We start from the raw sequence: 24010 nt of genomic DNA, 5'->3' as shown, positions 1-24010 counted from the left end.
AGGATATTGATCCACATTCACATTAAGAAACACGCTTGGTAGAATCAGGGAAGAGGCAGGCTGCAAAATGATACATTAACATTTTTTAAAAGACAGCAGCAGTCTGCTGTAAAAGAAGCAATTATAAAGTTAATATTAAATATGCAAACATGAGAGGTAGATGAAAGTGCAGACACGTTATAAAGAACAATACTTAGGGAAGAATAGATGGGGAGGAGGTCTATTATTTTAACCATACTTAACTTACACTTCTTGCTTTTGTTAAATCCAAAACTCTACATAAGATTAAGCAACTTCATGCTACTGGAGGAGGCAAAGGCTTGCCAGGGGTGTTTGGGTTAGGGACAGAACAAACTGTCTTATAAATGTAGGCAAGAAAAGAAACAAATATCCATGGATGTTTCCAGACTGGTAGGGTATCTTCAGTGCATTTTAAATGACTGTTGCATGCACTCACTCCCCGTTGGGGTCTTTGAATCCTAAGGAAGAGGTTGTGAGGAACTGAAAGAAGTAATGCCTTGAGTATTCATCGACACAGAACACCTCAAGGACAAGCTGTGGCCGTTGTGATTAGTCTAAGGAATGTCACCCAAGGAAGAAGTGTATGGAGGGATGCACCCCCGGCTCCTTTGCAGTTGTATTGACAAGCTCCTTAGATAAGACTCAAAGGGGGGAAACTGGACTGAGTGAAACCAAATGGTTCTCATCAAGCCCAAGTACTGCTAACCACTGGCTCTATTGTGTAAAACAGACATGATGCAGGCCTTGATAATAATGACTTTGTGCCTTCGCCACTGAAGAGACAAGAACTGATAGGTGATCATTTCTGCCCCAGGAGCCAGATGACTGCTCAAGAAGCATGAATCCAGCAAAACTCTGTGGGAACAGAGGAAAAACCAAAGGTGGGCATGAGTACGACCACTGACTCAATTGGACAAGGGGTGATGCACCCCCGGCTCCTTTGCAGTTGCATTCAGAGCAGAGGCTAAGACGTATCAGCACATGATAGCTCTTCTTTCTCCTTGCTTTTGTTCAGTCACATTTGGAAGAAAGTTCTTCATTAGCAAACCTTGTATATGCAGTTATGAGAAGTAAAGAGATGTTCTTTTTGCTTTTGGAAAGACATCATTGATAATGTGTCTGGGAGTCAAAGACTGACCTTGGGCATAGAGCATGCATGTGCAGCACCTCACAGCTGAGTTAATGTTCTTGTAGAAACCTTGCATTATCTGACTTGTTTTAAATTCTCATTTGAATTTACACTAATACGTATTTTAAAACAGTTAATCATGCATTGAAGTGTGACCAAAGCAAACCAGTATCTGAAAGGCAAGTCTTTTCTCTGAATTCTATTAACCTAATTGTGCCTTGGTTTTCAAAGAATTTCAAATGCCTTAATACCACTATGTTTCAATATCATTTAACTTACAGCCCCTGTATCAGAACAAGGCTGGACAGCATATATGTATGTGCACTTGGGAAGGTGTGAACAAAATATAAACTTTATTTGAATATTGTTTTCCTCAGCTGTGTCTTAAATTCCCTAGGACCAGAATGAGAACATTGTAAAAAAAAAAAACCAAACAAAAAACAACCCCAAAAAATCCAAACCCAAACCAAACCAACCTAGTGCTCTTTCTGCAAAGTGTAGGGTTTGGTGAGAAAGCCTGAGGATGCCCACAGCAGTGAGAACCATGAGAGCAGATGAGAGAAATTTCAGCTATTGCAAGAGAATGAATTCCTTTGATTTCCATCTGTAGAAGAGGCTTGTTTCCAGTTTGACAGTTATTATGAAACATTACATCCAAAGTATCTGGCTATGCTTTGGCTCATAGCCATAACACTATCAATAATTTGTTATTCTAATAAGGTGTCATTAATGCAGAGTTCCAGTTTCTTGACAAATCGCCCTTAAGCAGCACAGTGTCAAAAAGCTTTTTTTAAAAAAACAAACAGCAAGCCTTGGTGGAAGCCATGACAGTTCCTTTTGGGGATCTGCCAGTTCTTTTGCTCCTTTAATGGTTATCAAAGGTGTACGACCAAAACTGTAGCTGTTTGAGAACCTGAATAGCTCAGATTTTCTTTTTTTTTCCATTGCTTATTCCTGATTCACTGGATATACATATCAAGGACAGCAGAAGCTCTGTAATCCAGTTTGAATTGGCTTTAAAGCTTCACTTCAGATTAGATGGCATTGAAGTTGTATTGACATTGAAAACATCTTTAATCACGAATCATTACTAAGATGATCAAACTCTCTGCTGCTCATGGCTACTAATTCCATTGCCAGGTCTTAAAGTTGTACAGTATCGTTGTCAACCGTGTCATCCGACGTCTGGGAAAACAGCTTAAAATTTTTTATCTAGCTACAAAAAAAGAGATAAAAAACCTTTAACACTTGTACTGGCTCCTTCACCCTGATGGATGATCAGTGCTGCTGTTCTCCTGAGCTATGAACCAATCCCACAGTTCTCTGAGGAGGTTAAAAGCAAATACACTGGTCGCGCTTGCAAACCAGATGTGGGTTTGCTTCATTGTACGTTATAGTTGTCTCACTTTTTCTGTCCTCTTCTATCTCTCACCTTAAGTTTCGAGAAAGCAAGCAGATAATTGCTGCAATTATTGCATGTGCCACAAGGAGGAGTGGTGTCTTCCTCCTGGAGCTTCTTCAGAAATTATTTATCTGAGAGTACATCAGAGTACATCCCTTCAGAGAATCATGGTGATAAAGTGAATGACAGCTTTCAAAACACCTTAAAATCGCTAGTATACTAATGTGAAGGGAGCACATGCTTAATTTCTGTCAACGTTCTTAGATTTAGGTACTTTGTAGATGATATAAAAGAGTGTGGTTTAAAGTATTGGATAATTTAAAAGTATTAAATGATTATGAGAAGAATGAAGCATAAGTTTCTGGGATAAGTGTTTAAGAGAAAGCCATTTGGCTAAGTGTGTGTAAATTAATTACATTAGATTTTCCAGCCTCTTGATTAATGAAATTAAAATAAATAACATTTGCACCCTACGTGCAAAGGCATAGTGAATGATGGTTGCAATAGATGCTGACTACCAACGCTGTGGGTTTAATCTCCATTATTTCAAATGGATATTTTCCTTTGAATTAGCATGTAAGGCAGGGTAGTAGATAGCTTAATACTGTACTTTAAGGAGGTGAAAGGAACTAATGCAAAAGGAAGACTGTTGTTTGCATATTAGAAGTGCAGCATCTCATTTAAAAACTCTGAAAGTCTTGTTGGGAGGTGATTTCAAACATCCTGCTTTCATTTTAGAGCATAACTTATTATGGAAATTAGGAAAGGATACCTTAATGTTCTGGGGTAAAAGAGTGCAGCTCCAGAGAAATCTGTAGAATTGTGCTGATTCATTGCCACTGAAGATTTTGCTTTCGGCGTTTCAAGTTGATTTATATCCATGCCACTGGGTTTGTCTCAGTCTACTGTTGCCATTTTCATTCTCTTTGGTTCTTCCAACCCTCTCTATGTACTCAATATGTAAAAGGCAAATACTGGAGCCTTCTTAAAAATTCTACACCGAGGAATAATCTCTGTTCTTTCTTTCCTGCCTTGTTGCCAAAAGCAGCTGACAGAGTTTTCTAGCCAAAACTTTAGCACCTGTGAAAAGATGAACTGTGTATCCTGAGCAACCCTAGAAGAAAAGAGGGAGGGCACAAATACGCCAAGCCAGACTCTGCAGATCCCTCCCGTAGCCTTGAGTAGGTCATGTACCCTGCACTGGTGAGGCCACACCTGGAGGGTTGTGTCCAGGTTTGGGCACCTCAATCCGAGAGAGATCTGGAGGGGCTGGAGCGATGGCAGAGGAGGGCAACGAGGCTGGGGAAGGGCCTGGAGAATCAATCCTGTGAGGAGCCAGGGAAAGGAGCTGGGAGTGTTCAGGGTGAGGAGGAGGAGGCTGAGGGGAGCCCTCATCCCTCTCTGCAGCTCCTGACAGGACATTGCAGAGAGGCTGGGGCTGGGCTCTGCTCCCAGGGGATCAGGGACAGGACAAGAGGGAACGGCTGGAAACTGCAACAGCGGAGGGTCAGGCTGGACATTAGGGAAAAACTTTCCCCAGCAAGAGTGGTCAGAGAGTGGAACAGGCTGCCCAGGGAGGGGGCAGTCCCCATCCCTGGGTGTGTTTAAGGGCCGTTTGGATGAGCTGTGGGGGGATGTGGGGTAGAGGAGAACTTTGTAGAGTCGGGCTGAGGGTTGGACTCGATGACCCCAAGGGGCTTTTCCAACCTGAATGATTCTGTGATTCTGAAACCAAAATGTGTGTCTATGAATGTTACAGAATTAATCTGCATTCCTCTTTTGTTTGTTGCAAGCCAAGCTCCAGTTCAAAAGCGGACAAAATTCCACCCCCCAACATAACATATCTTATTCCGTATGCTTTCACCCTCCGCGTGGGAGATCAGCTTTATCTCTGTGTTTGATAAAACAGCCTGGTCTGGCAGCATAACTGCACACTTGTCAGGTTCTCTGTCACAGCTGCTGGTTATCGCTCCCATGCACCTGTCTGAATGCAAGGGGTGCCTCTTGTTGCCTCATCCCTCACCATCCAGGGCGGGGTGATTTTATTTATTTATTTATTAATATATTTATTTATTTTAGTCCTGTAAGACTGTGTTTTACCTCTCAGTGTGACAGACAGTCAGACACATACCGAGGGCTGCTTCTGAATTTTAATTCCTTGTTTGAAGTTTGAAGTCTGTGTTAAAATTTAAAAAAAAAAAAAAAAAGGTGGAATAAAACAGCAAATCCAGTCCAGAAAAAGCAGGGGATGAGCAAAATACTGACTGTAAGTGGATCCTTGAACAAACCATGGGAAACGCTGGCATCCCTATGTGCTAGTGTCTATACGCCAGCAAATGAAAAATAATGAAGGAGGAGATGGATATTGCTTACTCTGCCTGGTTCAGTCCAACAACCTTCAACAGCATAGTATCTGAGACTTGTCAGATGTTCACATTTAAAGGCTGTGCAGCTCAGGAATAATTCTGGTAGGATGCACTCTGTACATAAGTCATCTAACTGGAAAAAAACCCAAACAATCCCACAATAAAAAAACACCTCAAAATTCACAATACATTGCTCTTTTCTAAGATATAACCTCAAACATTGATACCTTTAGAATTAAACATAATAAACCTTTCTTTATTCCCATGGACCTAAATTCCCCGTGTTGTGAGGTACATAGAGTGGATTTTTCTGATGGTGAAATGTTTCTCATGCTAGAATATATGGAGGAAAATCATGGAGGGTCTGTCACAACGGGCAATCACTGTCCACCTTACTCCTTGAGTACAGATGGATGCTCTGCCTTCTGAGGAGCTTGTAGACCGCTAGAGTTTGCAGGTTTGTCATCTGTGGTGGCTCAGGGACTGTGCTAGGAGAAGCTCAGCAGGTGCTGCGGTTGGCAGCTGTGATCTCCTGTGTTTCTCCCCCTTAGGAGTCAGAGCCCCCAGACTTTGAACACATCAAGAACCAAAAGGGCCACTCAGGCAGGTCGAACTGTCCAAAACCAACATGTTTTTCAGTGCTTTAAGGGTGCAAATCACCTCTGGAGTTTGCTGCACAACACCTTTTTGTACTTTAGAGGTCTCTGTTCAAACCAACTTAGTGAAATTTGGGTCCTGCAGCTGGGTTTTGCTTTATTCTCATGGATCTTAATTCTCTGAATTTGCCACACAAATAAAAAGTTGTATCCAATAGTTCAGATGTCGCAGACATCTTTTTAGCAGATAAAAGTAATACAAAATTAAATACTCAACAGCACAACTTTTTCCACCAAGCTTAGGTCAAACTCTGGTATTACGTTTTATGACATTACACAAAATGCACTTCCATATGAAAGTCTGCTGATTGTTGAGGTTTGCTAATGTGCTTCATCTTGCAAACCAAGGACAGTTCATGGAGGGAGGGAGCAGTTGGGAATCCTTCAGCAATTCAGTTCAAAGGGGTTGACCAAAATAAAATGATGCTTATTTTCATTGACATTTTTCACATGAACAGCATTTTCTTTGGCTGAACATCTTCAACTCTGTACTGAAATCAGAGTTGTGTTTTTCTCCTTGGAGACTGCCTAGCTATTAAATGTAGAATATATTATTTCTAATTAGATTAAAGCTCCTTGTTTTCTTTCCCTTAGCTACTTCAGTGTTTGAATATTTGTCTAGTTGCTATGCCACAGGAGATGAAAAGATGAAATGATCAGTCAAAAACTGGTCCCTGGACTACATGTCTGACCAACCCCTTCATTCTGCTCCAGCACAGGGCACTCAGATGTCTGAATGTGCTCAGATTAAATCCTAACCTTGAATTCTCAGGAGTGGGAAGAGAATTTGTGAGTGCTGATAATGTCCAAGATGCCACTAAAACAATTTTTACTTTTTTTTTTTTTTTAATACTATTTTATATATATGTAAAAGATTTTTTTAAAATAACAAATGAAAATTCTCATAATTATGTAAGATTTGTATGTAAAAGCAGAAGTGATTTAATGTAGTGAGCTTTTTAAAACTGGATTCTTAACATTCATGTATAGTGGTTTTTCTTTCAGTCTACCAAATAGCATAGCAATTCTGACAATCACCCTTAGAAGTGGACTTACTTTTCCCTTTTGCACTCCTCTGTAGGTCCATGTTATTGGAAAGACTTGCTCTTTACAATTTGCTAATGCATAAAAGAAACTGCTCATGTACAATAAACTAAAATTTGGAAATGACTGCCGCTTAATGATGTTGAAATGGCTCAGGGTCCCCTGAAAGTTTTTTTCTTTTACCTCTTCCCTTTTCATTTCTGCCTGTTTATATCATTGTTCTTTTCTGTCTTGTGGCAAATCTTTTTTCTATTACATATTTGAGTAAATCCTAGCAAAAGGAAGAAGTTTCTGGGTGTTTTCAGATTTCTTTCTTTCCTTTTTTCTTATGTTAGGCACCATCAACATTTTCTGTGCTCCATACCACACTAGAGAAGCTGATATCCTCAGAAAGCTCGTTAGTTAATTAGCATGACCTGAGCAAAGATAGTACCTAGAGTTAGTTCATGTAGCTGAATATGTCTTCAAAAATATATATTAAGTAGGAACTAAAGAGCTAAGAATTTCTGCTCCTAATGCATGCGTTTTAAGTTATTTTTTCTGACAGATAATTTTAACCATTTAACAGGATGCTGAGCTGGGTGGACCACTTGTTTGTTTGAGTAATAGCAGCATGTGGCCTTACAGTTCTGTTTTCAAACTCCCCTTTCCATAAAAAGTTGTTAACATTAAGCATTTTTCCACAGGGTTTTCTTTTAGGATTAATCTTCTCATTTGTCCCCTATTCCTGGATCAGTCAGTCCTCTTCTTTTCTCCTACAGGGTTACAAGTATATTGTACAAGAAGGAGAGTGCTGTGGGAGATGCCAGAAGACTGCCTGTGAGGAGCAGCTATTCTGGTCCCGAGGTGATGCAGATACTCGTTTGCATGAGGTGAGATGGTGGTTGTCTGGACACTTCCTCTTCTAGCAGAAGTGCCATGAATTATTTTGTGTTCCGTGGAGGGAGGTGAAGAAGATATGAACTATTTCTTCTATACATTATCAGCGCTTCCAAACAATGTTTTTAGGGGCATCTGGCTTGGTTCTAACAAGGAAAGCCTCCTCGCCCTTTTTGGCCTCTAAGGGAGCAGTATTTTGTGTAAAATTAATAATTTCAGAAATGATAGCTCAAAAGAATGTTAGTGGGGCATGTTTCTTATCTGGTTGTAGGCCGTTTGTTTAAATTATGCCAATTAATTTGTATTGCTCTAGGGACAGCAGGCAGATGGGGCAGTGGGTTCCTTGAATTTCACAATCCTATTCAAGTAGGATATCCTATTTGGTACACACTGAAATATCAGGAAGTAAATGAGGATAGAAACGTGAATTATTCTCCGTTTGCTAAAGATGATTGCTGCATGTCAGATCAGACAGCAGTGGTCCAGGCCACACTTGTTTTCTGCTCAAAATAACAGTTTATTTTCAGAGTGTGCCTCTGACACGACCCGGACTGGAAGCTCAGAGAGTCACAAGGGTTCAGTGATCCCCTCGGGTTAAATTAAGGTGAAACGACACAAAATGACCGGTTAAAATGTTTTACTTGCGGTAGAAAACAATTTGAACTTGGAAAAGGATAATAAGCAATGTTGTCTCTTATAAATCTGTAAGAAAGAAAAGTAAGGAAAAGAAAGAGAAAGAGAGTCAAAGAAATACAAAATCACCACCGCTGCATCCAGTGTTGTCTCAGGTCTGGTAATCCTGGGTGGCGGGTGCACCGTACAGCAAAGTTTTCTGTCGCTTTTAAAATTAATTTTATCAGCTGATTAGCATACTAGACAAGGAGGGAAAGGTATTCCAGAAACTCATGTCCATGAGAGACGAGAAAAAAAAGTGGAGCAGGAGTTCTGCACATACATTGCGGGCGAAAAGGGGTGCATCACCCCTTGTCCAATTGAGTCAGTGGTCGTACTCATGCCCACCTTTGGTTTTTCCTCTGTTCCCACAGAGTTTTGCTGGATTCATGCTTCTTGAGCAGTCATCTGGCTCCTGGGGCAGAAATGATCACCTATCAGTTCTTGTCTCTTCAGTGGCGAAGGCACAAAGTCATTATTATCAAGGCCTGCATCATGTCTGTTTTACACAATAGAGCCAGTGGTTAGCAGTACTTGGGCTTGATGAGAACCATTTGGTTTCACTCAGTCCAGTTTCCCCCCTTTGAGTCTTATCTAAGGAGCTTGTCAATACAACTGCAAAGGAGCCGGGGGTGCATCCCTCCATACACTTCTTCCTTGGGTGACATTCCTTAGACTAATCACAACGGCCACAGCTTGTCCTTGAGGTGTTCTGTGTCGATGAATACTCAAGGCATTACTTCTTTCAGTTCCTCACAACCTCTTCCTTAGGATTCAAAGACCCCAACGGGGAGTGAGTGCATGCAACAGTCATTTAAAATGCACTGAAGATACCCTACCAGTCTGGAAACATCCATGGATATTTGTTTCTTTTCTTGCCTACATTTATAAGACAGTTTGTTCTGTCCCTAACCCAAACACCCCTGGCAAGCCTTTGCCTCCTCCAGTAGCATGAAGTTGCTTAATCTTATGTAGAGTTTTGGATTTAACAAAAGCAAGAAGTGTAAGTTAAGTATGGTTAAAATAATAGACCTCCTCCCCATCTATTCTTCCCTAAGTATTGTTCTTTATAACGTGTCTGCACTTTCATCTACCTCTCATGTTTGCATATTTAATATTAACTTTATAATTGCTTCTTTTACAGCAGACTGCTGCTGTCTTTTAAAAAATGTTAATGTATCATTTTGCAGCCTGCCTCTTCCCTGATTCTACCAAGCGTGTTTCTTAATGTGAATGTGGATCAATATCCTTCTCTGCCTATTTTAATGTCCCACTGTGTCTTACTGATTTCTGTTTTCCTAATGGAGCAATAGATCCTCATACTCTGCTGCCTTTTTCTTGCTGTGTCCTCTTTCAACTCTTTTGCCATTAACAAAGAACTAAATATTTAACACGTGAGAGAGAAATATTCCCTAACTTTCTGAGCAAAGCTGTTTGAATTTACTGGAGCTGGGGATCTGCTTTTCACTTTCACTGTTCTTGAAGTCTATTCACTTTCACTGTTCTTGAATCTATTCAAAGAGTGTTAATAATGGGGGCATATATCTTCAAAGCAGTCATCAGCTCCTCCCAGTTCTGAACTGTGACAGCATCTTCTTTCTGGCCTGTGGTGATGTCTCTTCCAATAATAACACTTGAAATTCCCACCTTGTCTGACCCATGGGTGATTATAATCGTTAGCACTGTCAGCAGGATCCGGTCTCTTCTACATTCTCAAGTATTTTCAGGTCTAGAGCCTATCGCCAAAGCCTCCCTTGGGCTGGTCTGGAGCAGGTTCCAGCAGAAAGAGGGTCAGCTTGGCTACAGCACAATGCAATGCAGCCAGCTACTGGGTAACAAAGGTAGATTTAAATTTAGTTAAGAGTGCTTATTCTTCTTCACCGTGTTATTTCACCTGCCCCTTTATTTTTCACCTTGAGGATACTCCTGTAGTCTACAAGCCAAGCAGCAGACTGTTCTATAAACTGATTGTTGCAGTGAGGATTTGTGAACTGTTGAGTAACAGACCATTCCTGAGGCAGTGAACGTGCTTTTGCAAACCAGCATGTTGGCTGTTGCGGTCTTCCCTCTATCCAGCGGGACAAATCCTGCTGCCTACCTTTAATCCTTTTACAATTTCCCATCAGGTCGGCACAGAGTGGCGATCCCCCTTCAACCACTGCGTTATCAATGAGTGTGTCCAGGTGAACAATGAGGTTTTTGTGCAGCAAAAGAATCTTTCTTGCGCTCAAATGGATGTGCCTGACTGTCCAGAGGGAACTGAACTACGTTGTAACCAGATAATAGACTGCTGTCCTTCCTGCAGATGTGGTAAGGTTTTGTGTATGACAAATGGAATTACTAGAGAATGTGTCTCATGTTGATCTCCAGTTTCTCAACAGCAATTTCAAAAGTGCATGTTATGCAAGTATAGTACTACTTTTAAGCTCTCCTGTATAATTTAGACACTGAGTACAATAGCACCTGCTGCTATTACTTTCTCTTTCCAACTGATGTTCCCTGTCTCCTCTCGAACTACTAACTGTTGAAGCTATTTTTGCGTTGCTTCATGCAGACATATCAGGCTATGTTTCTACAGTTCTAACCTGCATTCTTTAAGCATTTAAAAGAGGGCTTGAGAGACTTTTGGCCTGGGAAGGTTCAACACTCTCCCCAATGCCTGCTATGAACAAGGAGTTTGCATGTAGCCATCCTGTCTTCTGCATGCCTCTGAGCGTTGTGGCTGTGGCTATTTCCTAGCATAGACTTGGGTCAAAAGTGCAAATCAGATTTGGTTAATTGGCCTCCATCTAGGAAGACTCCCAGTCATGTTTAATTGACCAGTATATACGCAACCACAGGGTGAGCAGTGGGAGGAGGAGGAGGGGGAATGTGCACTATAACTTGCAGAAAACCTGAGTGCACCTTCGGAGAGTGTGAGGCTGGAACTGGAGGGGAACAATTATTTTGTGCCATGTACTTCTTAAAAAACAGCTCAGCAAGAGATATTTGGAGATGGAATTCAGGATAACTCTGACAAATTGCTACCTTTCAAGGTATAATGTAAGATGGCTCGATATGCCTCTTTACAGTGAAACTGGATCTAAATGTCCTCAGCTGGAACTCTAATAAGTCGAAAACGCATACCTGTGGTTTATTAAATCTTGGTAATGTCATAATAATGGTAATGCTAAATGGAATATTATCTTCTTTTTCAGTACCTCTGAATGGTTGTCTTTTGAATGGCACTGTTATTGGGGTAAGACATGATTCCTTTTATTTGCTGTGATTTAGATGTATGAATGAGCTTTTGAAGAACACAAACTTGCCAGAATACACATAAGCAGACGGGGCAGCTTTGTTCAGACAGAGTCTCTGCAAGCAAGACCTTGGGGTAAAAGCAGTGGCAAGAGGCTCAGCATATGTGTACCCAGTTCACGAACCTGCCACGGTCTGCCTATATGACAATGGGTATCTCTGCAAAATACAGTACATTACAGACAGTAACGCTTCCTTATCTTGAAAGGGTGCTTGAGAAAATTGCTTAGGAACTCTGGTTATCTGTGTTGTGTAATGGCTTGCAGGCTACCAAACACACAGGAAACTCTCTGTGAGGGATAATCTCAAAAATGATCCTTGCCCACTTCAGGGAAGGAAAAACTTCCCGTATTCTACCTAGAGGATAAGGCAGATTAAAAAAGGATGGAGACTGTTGCTCCACCTGTGTGGAAGGACGGGTATCCCTCCTTGGCTATTAGCAGGGACAGGAAAGCTGAGCTTCCTCACTGTTTGACCTCTGTCCCCTTTCAAGATCCCTGCTGATATGCCCTCAGAGGAAATTTTTTCTCAACTGCATATTTAATGGATAGATTAAGACATATTTAACCCAGCCCATGACAGTGGGAATGATGGGAGTTAAGCATCTGATCTCATTTATGCCGAATTTATCTTTGGAGAGCTCTGTCAATTGTCTATTGTTTCCCTAAATCCGTATTCTGGCAGCACCTCTGGTGTCAAGGAGCTCTAAATATTCTCATCATTCCCCAGGGAAACAGGTCCTCTTTAGTCATTTAACCTAACTTTTAACCTACGTATTCCTGCATTGTCAATGTACGTCTTTCTTTTTCATTTATTTAAAAGGTAAGTTTTACCTAAATCTCTTTGGACATTTGAGGTATGGCTGAGAGAACCTTTCTCCATCTATTTCTTCTGGATTTGTTTTTTTTCATAGTCAATAGGCATAAGTTTATCAGTTTGTTAGAGCTAAAGCCCTGTCATCAAGCATCCATTATTGTGTGCAGGGATTACTTCCCTGTAGAATTAAATCCAAGGAATAGCTCTGCCTTTCTTGTCAAAACACTGGGAGAAGGTTTTTAAGGTGGTAAAATTTGAAATAATTTGTGTTCTCCTTGATTTCTCTATTTGTCACCTCAGTAGTATGTTGTCAAAACTAGTTGTGGCATTTTATAAAGATCGTAATTGTCGGTAATGTCATGCAGTATAGTAATTGCTAGCTCCTGCCTCCTCCTGTTATATAGGATACGAACGTGTGTGCATATATGAAAATATATATTCCATGTTACAAAAAGAGGATGTCTTTCCAGTTGCATGCTCTTCTTTCATGAACAACTGATTTTTTTTCTCTTCCAACAAAACATTTACCTGATTTGTCAAGTAAAACTTTGTTCTATTTTCAGGTGTTATAAAATATTTTAAAATACTGTAAAGTGAAGCATATGCAAATTTGGAAACAAAATGTCATGTTGAAGGCAAAAATCAGAATTATCTGTGTTTTGAAGACTTAAAAATAAACTATTTCATCTGTACGTTATTGGAAAAAAATCCCATCTTAGTAAAAGTTTCCCAGTTTGGAATGAATTCCTAAAGTGTTTCAGCTGACACAGAACCACCTTTTAACTCATTCGTTGTGTGGGTATATAGAAAAATCTGTCAGGAAAATGTTGTGGTGTTTCTTTTTGTTATTTTATTTTTTTTATTTTTTTTATTAAAAAACAGATTTAAAGATGTATTATTGTTCTTCCTGACAATTGGTCATTTTATCGAACATTGCCTGTGCAAGACTTTGAGGGTGTAGGTAGGCCCCAGCTGTTATGTTACTTCTGTGCTCTTGCTGTCGCAAATGTCAAGCGTTACTGAAGTTAACATTCAACAACGCAGTTACCAAAATATTTTCTCAGGATGGAGAGTGTGAAATTCGACTTGAGATATAATCTTGGATGATTTCTAATCAAAAAAAAAAAAAAAAAAAAAAAAAGTAGAGCAGATATATTAGAACTTGTGTTAAATTAATGAACTTGAATCAAACTAGCTTCATTTAATGACTTATTGTGAGCTAATTAGCTATATATCTGAAAGCTTTTGAGCAGCTGGTGTTACTACAGCTTTGTCTTACGCTATTCTCTACTTCAATGACCGTTCCAGAGTTCTGGTCAGGAAGGAAGATGTGGTGTCCACAGAAGTTTATACTTCCTGGATTTCAAAACCTTTATTCTGGGTCCTTTAAGAATAGGTTTCAAGTTTCATTTTATATCAAGGGAAAACTTTGCTCCATTAACTCATTCACTGAATAGTTCCAAGTTTTCAGTCTTTTTACTGCAGTTCTGTTAACTGACTGTGTCCTTAATCCCTTTACATTTTTGTCTTGTATCTGGTTACCAATATTATATTCCAGTAATTTGGTGTATTGCATTCACTCTGCTGTTCTTAACAATGCTGTGGGCTTTAACAGCAGACTTCCAAGCAGGTGGCTGTATTTACCAAAAGGATTATCTGTATCACTCATCTGTTTTCCCAGGCTTTTACTGAGTAGCATTTTTGAAGGAGATCTGAGTAGATTTGGGCTTTATGCAGGTTATTTTAGTTGTGCTGACTAACACTGTGTTAGCAGATGTTGACATTTCATTCTAAGTTAGCCAAGAAAACATGATAGGTGTATTATATAAAGGGAAAAAGATGCATCGATCCATTATTTCATTCATTTCTGTCATGCTAATCTACGTTTGTTCACAGAAAACCATTGTTGAAGGCATTTGCATGCTGATCCCTAAATACATTAAGTAAATATAGAATTAAGGTGTGATGCAAACCTTGGGTCAAGGTAGGACCTTCCCCAAAAGTTCAAGGCACTTGTGAGGATTTTGTTTCAACATGTCTCTAGTAAGCCCTACGTTCCTGCCCGTAGCAGTGATTTTACGATAAACTCAACTTTATCTTTTTTATGTTTAATTGGAATGTTAGAACTACTAGAAGATCCAACGAGGATATCAATTGTGATATCGGTTGTGGCTTTACAGACTCCTCATGGTGTGAAAGCCTAGAGCTGCTGAGGCATTCTCTGATAAGCATTTATTTTTAGAGGGTCTGAATTAAGTACGATTATGACAGTAAACAGAACAAACCCAAGCATAGTTTGTAACAGGTCATCACGATGAACTCATCTTCCAGATTTGCAAAGCTTTTGTGTGCGCATGCATGTGTGCAGCTATAACTGGTGGAGCAATATTAGTGTCAGTGTATTGAATGCCCTTGTGAGGCCGTGTAAGCTGTACTAGAGCTATCACGCCGGTGTCTGAACTCTTTCTGAAGTTGAGAGTAAACAAGAAGTCTGGAGTTTCATCTGACATTTGCTATCCATCTCTCTCACATAGGAAAATGTTCTGAGTGTGTCCTCATGCCTGCATCCATTGAGGACTTTTAACCCTCCAGATTAGTGATCTGATACACACCATAAAATATTAAACCAAGAAAGCTGAAGAGTCCTGTGTTGAGGTCTCGAGTTGTTAAAAGACAGGGATCCACTTCCATCATGTTGTATGTGGAGGATCTTTCTTCTAGACCTCCACAAAACAAGAAAAAGGCCATTGGTATTGCTGGTGCTTTATAGAAAAACCACTGAGGCCTGAAGACCTCTGACGTGCTGGGGTGCAGAGTAAGAATGCAATTAAAATTCTTTAATCGGAACGTTTATCCTTCAGCGTCTATATTGGAGTGTTGGCTCTGAACTAGGCACGAATGCATTACCTTTACACTGGCCACCTTTTTAGTTTTGCTCCATTTGCTCCATGAGTGTTTACTAGTGTGGAACAAGAAAAAAAAGGAATTTGAGGATATGCACAGTATGTAGCATGGGAAATTTCTGTTCCAAATGAAGTCAACAGTGACATTCCATCGACTTTTAAAGCACAACTCAAAGCTTTTATAATCTAGTAGTATTCAGTGTCTGTTTACCTTATTTATTAGGTTTTAGAAGTTCTGTGTGAAAATCTTGACTGCACTCCTCCCATGTTGTCCCTTCAACCACAGTGGTTTGTTATTTTGGGGTCGAAATGAAAGACTGTGCACTTGGGAGGCAGAAAGTCTTTGTATTTAGAATTCCTTTCAGCGCTAGGAATCCAGTTACTAACTCCACATCCTTTTGTTTCCCATTTAATAGTTTGGCATTTTTGCTCAACATTCTAAATGTTCTTGCTTGCTTTAAGAATGTGATGGGATCCAGCAAACAAGGTTCTGGGGAAGAGCTCAGGGAGTTGGAATTGTGTGCCAGCTCAGCCACCGATTTTCTTGTAACTCTGGACAAGTCCAGTTCTTCACTCAGTAATTCTGTTTCTGGTTTTGTTTTACTTTCTCCTTTCTCAATTTTAAGCTTTTAGGCCTCTCGAGATTCTAAGCAGTATTTTTACAACAACAGTAACAATTTCTGCCCATGATCTGTGGTCTGCAATGGCTCAAGAACAGAAACTTGTTGGCAAAGCAATTTTCACTTACACTTGGGGAAAAATGAGCTGGTGGCAACCACCTAACTCGCAGTCAGGGTAGCTTGTGGTAAAATCTTCCACTTCCAAGGATTCTTTAGTGCTTGCTAGCTTTGTAAGCAATAAAGTTAGAAATGCCACTGCTATTTCATGGACTAAGGAATTTTAAAGGGTTTACATGAAGAATAGCTCATGCTATGCTGCTTGTGGAATTACAGATGCAAAAATTTGGGTCTCTGGAAAGTGTGTGTGTGTGTGGGGGGCATTGTTTCTCTGTTTTCTCCTGGAAAGATTTGCAATGCAAGACTTAATGGAAGAGATTTAACCTAGTTAAAATTGCTCATTTATTTGAGTGTTGTTGAAGAGACAGTCACTGACTTACCAACTGGTTCTAATGTTTCAGCCATGGAGACGCCTGATGGTGGATCAATGCACAACGTGCCACTGCTCCCTGGAGCTAACACCGTCTCGGAAATACACTCTGACGTGTACAAAACTAACCTGTGAACCGTGCCCGATAGTAAGTGCAAGTGGTCTGGATGTTCTGGTTAAGAACGTGTCTGATGAGAAGGTCATGTTCTTCGTTGTATCCACCAGTTTATGTTCTGTACAGCTCTGGAACCTGTTGCCTTAAAGTTTTCCTGAGAAGTCATGGCCCTGTGTTCTACTTGCCCTGAATTCTATGCAACATACCATATGTGGTCTAAATACACAGTGTAGAAAAGGTAACTTTTCACAGTACTCAGGTCCACAGGCATGTTTTATTGTGTATTTTACAGTACTCACCTGTAGGGCAAAATAATATTTGGCAAATCATTTGCAACAGGAACTGCTGTGTCTCCTTTCCTACAGTATTATCTGTCCCTCCAGGGACTGGCAGCTTCAGGGCTTTCCTATGACTCTTCCAAATTGTCTAAAAGCTGGAGCCAGTAATATTTTTGTCTGGTTCCCAGCCATGCCTTAGGTGATTTGAGGTGATTGTCCTCACCAGTCCTACTGGCCTTTCTGAAATCTTTGCTGCTGCTTTGCTGCCATCAGCTGCAAGGAATGAACATGGCTGGGAAAGCCAGAGGTAAATAGCTCCTATTTTTTATTCCACTGACCAACGGTGTGACTGGAGTGCCTGACTACTGCTCAGTCATGTAGTTTTCTCTCTTAGTGCCAATACCTCAGGTAGAAGAAGAGCTAAGCAAGTTGCAGAGCCTGACTTAATCCTGTGCCTCCCCACCCCACGTCTGAAAAGCACAGAGCAGCTGCTAAATTTCACAGAAGCAGCTGAAATGCCCCTTCTTCTGCCTTTCCCTGCATAATGGATGGAGCCCAATGGACTCAACCAAACCCAGGGTCTGGGCAAGCAGCGGCTGTTGCAGCAAAAAACCCCAACATCTCTAACGTGATCATATAGGATTCCCAGCTGATATCCAGGAGAGGATTCTAGGGTCCCTGAAAAAGAGAGAAGCAGAGTTTTGGATGAGTCTTCCATCCCTAAGTAGAACTGGAAATGACAATGTAATAAGTCAAGTTTCTGTGGTTTGATCTGTACTGATAAACTAACCAGAGCAAGACTGCTGGCTCAAATTATATTCTGCAACCACTTACATTGAAGAATTATCAGCAGTGTCCCAGCTGGCCTGTTCTAACTACCAAGCTTTTAAATAACGCACAGGTCAGTGGTTAGGTCAAGCCAAACCCAGCCTGTTCTGTGAGGAAAATTCAATTTACACATAACATACATGTTCCACTTTTCTGCAGGGCCAGAAAACTGGCCTTGACCGCCTTTATTTGCTGCTATGGATGTGGCCTGTGACAAAAGGGAAAATGTGGAATACTTTGGTTCTGGACCCTAATATCACCCCTCCTGTAAGGTATGATTATAGACTCAGGCTTTTGAAAGGAAATAAATGGTCAAACTCAGTGCTGAGCATCCTCCTCACTTTCACAAAATGTAACCTGGCAGATCAATGAAAAAATCCCAGATACACTAGAATGATCCGTGGCCAGAAACATGTGTGCATACGTATGTTCCCACACATAAATATACAAACATCAATTCTTGCTTTTCAATGCAAGAAGCCAGCTGTAGAAGTGAAAGGTAGAGGAATCAATAAAATACACGGTAAAAAAAAAATAAATGGGGAAACATTCTTCTCCTGCTTCTTTCACCACCCACACAATTCCCAAACAGCTCCTTTCCCCCACCTGACCTAAAAGTACAGACCAAACAAAAAAAACCCTGAAGAAAGGACAATTTCCAGTTGGGCTTATTAAGCACTATGAAGTTGTGTTTAGGAGATGTGCAGCTACCCAAGGGAGATCGTAGGTCTAGGTGTAGGTTTCCCTTTGTAGCCGTTGTAATAAATCTGTGGGGCTTTGGAGGAGGGGAAATCAAATAAGATACAGAATGTCTTCATCCCCCTAAGGCCAGTGGGATTCACACACACACTCGGGATCTGTCCTGTCGCAGAGTCATTGATTTCATGGTATCCCCAGATTAAAAGCAATTCCTTCATGATGGATAAAACGATGGGTTAAGAGTATATACTCTCTCAGGAGCACCTGCTTTCTACTGGATGCCGAAGCTGTGAAAGTAAATGCACTGGTAATTGAAGTGCAGCCAAGTGCAGCATGTTCTGCTCATCAGGGTCATTGTTTTGGTCATTTTATGACCTACTTTAGGTGCTTACATTTTTGCCAGTAGAGCAAGTTCACCTAAATAACAATGAACTGTGTTTTCTTCCACTGATTTAATGGTAACCCCCCACCCTTCCTAAATTCTTTTTTCTATAAAAAACATATGGATAACATGCATGCCTTCACTCAACCAGAAAGTGTTTGTTGTCTTAAAAATGTTCAGCTCATCATAAGCAGCTGTTGGTTATGTGTAGCAGCTGGAGACATTACTGTGGGACACTTCATGTGTTAACTCAGTCCCTTTCTGGTTTTGCCCATTCTGTGGTGTGTTGGTGTTTGTTTGTTTTTGGTTTTTTGTTTTTTTGTTTTTCCTTTCTTTTCATTATCCACTGTATACCTTTCTTCCTCTCCATCTAGTGCTGCTCATTCTCCCATGGTCCTTTCCCTGCCGCTGTTTTTTACTTCCAGTGCCATTTGTGGGGCTGCATTATTCTTTCTTTCTTTCTTTCTTTCTTTCTTTCTTTCTTTCTTTCTTTGTTTCTTTCTTTGTTTCTTTCTTTCTTTCTTTCTTTCTTTCTTTCTCTCCTTTTTCATTTTATTATATCATACCCTCTCTGATGCTCTTTTTACATTATATTTTTATGAGGCCAATTTTCTTTGCATAGTCCAAATTTTCTACTTTAGTTTGATTCTTCCCTTTCCATGCCCACTGCTTACTGGTTATCTTGCCCTATTCTCCTAGTTTAAGCGCTTCAAACTACTTTTCCAAGTTACACTGCGTAGTATTCCTGACCTTTACAGAGAAGCTCCTGGACACCACAAATGTGAATTGTCACTCAAAACATCATTTAAATAAGTTTCTTACCTTCTCCTACTGTCATGTGTTGTTTAGTGGACCTGACCTTGTAACTGTTACAGTCAAAGAATATTGAATTCAGTGGACACAGCAGGCTTTCTACTTGGAAATAATCTTCTCTCCCTATTGTATAATAAATCAGTACAAGGATTAATGCCAGAAAAAAAAAAAAAAAGCAACTAATTAGATTAAGCTAATCTAGTCCTACTGTTTAAAAAAAGCATTCTGCTGGCTATCTCTTTGTCTACTGATTTATTTATTTATTTATTTATTTATTAAAAAAACCCTCTACAAATAAGTGTAGGAAGCAATCTTAAAACAAAATAGACCCAGAAAAATGTCCTTTACATTCTAGAATTACAGAAGACAGGAAATCCCTGGTTCTTGCTGTGGAAAATGTATGCCAACATCTTGTGGTGTCAAGCTGAGAGATGGAAGGCTTAAATACCTTCAGGTAAGTTTTAAGCACTCTTTAATTTGTTTATGAGTAAATGTAAATGGCTTCTGGTGAACCCAAGGAAAGTATCTCCTTTTGGTTAGGCAGCATGGTATTACCAGTCCCTTTTCTTTTATATCTCAGAATGTTTTTTTTCCGAAGTTCACTGTTTTCTGTTGTTGTTTGTAAATGACAAAAGGGAGACTTCATACCGCATTGCAAAATTCTAGAGGGACATTCTAGATGCACCTGGAAGCATGAGTATTATCAAGGAACTGTAAATGTAATATGAGCTCAAACAAACACTTAGAGGAAATAAAAAACCTCATTTTAAATGCGAAGTGGATAATTTAAATTGAAAATGTGGATTTTGAAAAATTTCTTCAGTATGATAGGTTCTTAAACAGGAGTGGGTATTTTTCTGGTTAAAACATTCTGGTTCAAACATTTTCTTTTATTCCATTCCTGAGCTAAGTTTTAGATGGGGAGAGTATGGGAAGAGCAATGAAGCTGGTGAAGGGTCTAGAGCACAAGCTTTGTGGGGAGCATCTGAGGGAACTGGGGTTGTTTAGCCTGGAGAAAAGGAGGGTAAGTGGAGACCTTATCACTCTCTAAAACTGCCTGTGAGGAGGTTGTAGTGAGGCAGTTGTCTCTTCTCTCGAGTAACAAGCCATAGGACAAGAAGAAATGGCCTCAAGTTGTGCCAGGGGAGGTTTACATTGGATATTAGGAAAAAATTCTTCACTGAAAGGGTTGTCAAGCTCTGGAACAGGCTGCCCAGGGAAGTGGGAGTCACCGTCACTGGAGGTATTTAAAAGATGTGGAGATGCAGCACTTAGGGACACGGTTTAGTGGTGGACTTGGCAGTGTTATGTTTACAGTTGGACTTGATGATCTTAAAGGTCTTTTCCAACATAAATGAATATTTGATTCTATGTGGGGGACGGTGGGGTGGTTTTATGTACTTTTTTTTTTTTTTAAGAAGCTCTCAACTCAGCCAGCAATTAAATATTCATATACCTGTCTCTTTAAAAGACAATTCATAGCCAAACTCCCAAGTTTCCCACCTAGACAAGTTTCTCTTTTAAGTTAATGGAAATTTCTTCCCTGTTAAGAGCTATGTCAGGTTTTGACAGTCTTGACTGAACCGTAATCAATATGGTTATGGACATAAATAGAAGACGATCTTGTTGATAAACAAGTCTGTTTAGTAAAGATTTTCATGTTTTATAAACTTCACCACAATGGTACATTAATCAAAATATCGGTAAAGGAACAGTCAGGTGTATAGTATCCTGAAAACTTACTGTCCCGTGTTTTTTTCTCTGTAAAGCTAACAGCTCTTAAATCTTTACAGCCAAACGAATCACTTCAGGATGGCTGTGATAGTCACTCCTGTAAAGTAAATGAGAAAGGAGAATTTATCTGGGAAAGGAGAATCACTGGCTGTCCTCCATTTGATTCCAGAAGATGTTTGGCTGAAGGAGTAAGTAGTGCAATGGGTCCTGTTTCCAGGTTTCCTAATAGACTCTGTCATGTTTATGGTTCTGTATATAGGTACCTTATGTGTATTAGGGTGGGAAACCCCAACCCTCTCCCAGCACCTTGGCTAAACTGAATTTGAACTTTCTTTGAAATTCGGAGAAATGTAAGTTTTCTTTATTTTAAAATATATGCTGGTTTTTATGTGGGACTATACTGCTGGGGAGATGCTGAGCTTGCGGTAATTCTGTTCCATATGAAGCAGCAGACATAAGAAAATGTCTCTTCTAACAGTGTTTTCAGTTTGGTATCCAGAGCAGAACTGTGTGGGTCATTACACAAACTGAGAACACAGTCAGATCAGCTCCTTTTATTCTACAAATATGCATATGAAATGCTAAGACATTTTATCTCAGTCTTTTTGTGAGGTTAGGGAGAGGAATTTTCACAACTCAATAAGAAAAGCTCCCACGTTTGGGAGTTGTTTGGTGTAATGGTATAACGAAACCTCCACTCAACAGGTCTGCCCATCTTTCCTGAGATTTGAGGTTAGCCATACACTGAGGAACAGGATGCAGGTTGGGGTGTCACACACGGGGTCCTGCTTTTGCTCATCTGTTCACACACAGGTGTTTTATATCCACCTGCCCCCATTTTCTTGGGCACAACAGGAAGCTGGAAACCTTTGCCCAAATCCCTCTCTACAAACACATCAAGCAAATGGAGGATTTGATACATATGATGCAGGAAGAACAAAGCTTCTACGGTGCATTTTTCACTTTGTGAAATCACTATAGAACGCAGTTTTGCTATACAAAAAAAGAACCAGAAAAATGCTGCATTATGTTACCAGCTCGGGGTTATCATGTTCTAAAGGTCTTTGAAAACCAATAAAGAATTGTTCATTTTTTAAACCAGAACTTCCCAAACTGCAATTATTTTCCTGCCATTAAAAAAACCCAAAAAACCAAAAAAACCAAAAAAACACAAAAAAACAAAACAACAACAACAACAAAAACAAACAAAAAAACCCCACCAAAACCAAACCCCAAAAAACAACTAACTATTTCAGGTATAAAATTAGTGGTTTTCATCTAGTTACAGATAAAAAGCTCAGGTTTTTTTTTTTTAATTAAAAAAGCCTCCAAAGTTTTGCATGTAAGTTCAGGTATTCGATGCAATGATGGCATCACCCTGCAGTATAAATATTTCTCCATTTTTCCTTTCACTATGGGTTTTCAGTAATTTTCCACCGTACATATATTTCTGAGAATTCTTTTCTACACAGTAGTAATGAAACGAGAAAAAAATATTTTTTTTGTCCGTTAAAACTCATTTGGCAGATGTACTGTTTTATGAGGATTTGCCTATACATTTTCAGCTGTTGTGGAATAGGCATGCTTTCATCTATATTGCTAAAAAAAATCATGAGGGACTATTTAACTTCCTTTCTTAAACAGACATGAGACTAGAATGCTAGTGGTTTTATCATTCTGCTTCCCAGAAATTTAGTCAATGTCTTTACTTTAGAAAGCTCCTGATATAAGGTGAAAGCAATATTTTCAGGTATTGAACTTGCTGATGTAATCAGTTGTTTCAAGTCGGCTGTCAACAGATAAAATCACAAGTTCAAAACCTTAAAAAGGATAAAGAGGTGATTACCAATGTAGATTTATATTTTTGTAGCATATAGAAATACCATTTTTGTTGTCTAATACCCTGTTTTAAACATCCCATTGTATTCTTCCAGCAGAACAAATATGTATTACTTGTGCCAAAATAGAATTTTTCTTTTTTGATCATTTTAGGGCAGAATTGCAAAGATTGGCAATACCTGCTGTGACACATGTAAGTAAACAAGCCAAAAATCCTGTGTGGAAATTTCAGAGAGTGTAAGATACTGGGTAAGGAGGTATATTTTGTGTAAGAGCTAAACAATGTGGTTAAAATAAACCATCGAACAAGTCTACCCTCTAATTGGGATACTGCTGTCATGTTTTGTTTGTCCACTAGAACACGTGTTTTGACAGTATTCACAAGTGATTAGAAAGAAATAGATACTCTCCACATTTTATGCAGATGTTAATTATGAATGTTTTATTTTATTGTTCATCTAAAGATAACAGGAACAGTATTGCAGACACTGGTTGACAAGTCACATAACCTGATACTGAATATGTGAGGCAACCACTTCATGAATAATCAATCAACCTAAAATGAGTTTGCCAAAATACCCTGGTGGCAGTAATGTAATTTGGATTGGGTTTTTGATAATGTAATAACCAAAGAATGGTAGGGAAAATGTTTGTCAAAGGTGCATTCCCTGCCTGCACCTTAAATTCATCAGTTTAGGAGTCAGTCCGGCAACTCTTAATTTCATGCATCGTTGTGTAGATAAACCAAATGTCAGTCAGGCTGTGAGCATAGGAGGGGTTTGCTTACATGAAGACAGATTGCAGGATTGGGTTCTCATTTCTAAAATGAATCTCTGATGCTTTTGTGAACAGACAACCACTCAGTTTTCTCCTTTGTAAGTAAAAAATTAATAATACTGTGGCTCTTTTTTTTTTTTTTTTTTTTTTTTTTTTTTTTTTTTTTTTTTTTTAAAAAAAAAGAAAGTAACAAAAGATTGATATTATCATTTAAGGTCAGACTATCAACATTTTGCCTGTGTTCAGTTATATG

The 24010-nt window shown here is 39.5% G+C and overlaps 1 protein-coding gene across 1 annotated transcript in view; it reads left to right on the top strand.

The window, feature by feature from the left end:
• The window catches only part of VWF (von Willebrand factor), a 147194-nt gene that overhangs the window by 117481 nt on the left and 5703 nt on the right, over positions 1-24010 (top strand). The window contains exons 45-51 of the mRNA XM_026867575.1: positions 7380-7490; positions 10296-10479; positions 11367-11407; positions 16324-16440; positions 19763-19861; positions 21201-21329; positions 23134-23173. Coding sequence (XP_026723376.1) covers positions 7380-7490; positions 10296-10479; positions 11367-11407; positions 16324-16440; positions 19763-19861; positions 21201-21329; positions 23134-23173 — 721 coding nt within the window. The remainder of the gene's footprint in view (positions 1-7379; positions 7491-10295; positions 10480-11366; positions 11408-16323; positions 16441-19762; positions 19862-21200; positions 21330-23133; positions 23174-24010) is intronic.

This window comes from Athene cunicularia (assembly GCF_003259725.1).
Source record: "Athene cunicularia isolate RWA chromosome 1 unlocalized genomic scaffold, athCun1 chr1_part2, whole genome shotgun sequence".
Taxonomy (NCBI): domain Eukaryota; kingdom Metazoa; phylum Chordata; class Aves; order Strigiformes; family Strigidae; genus Athene; species Athene cunicularia.
This window is presented reverse-complemented; position numbering and strand designations above follow the sequence as displayed.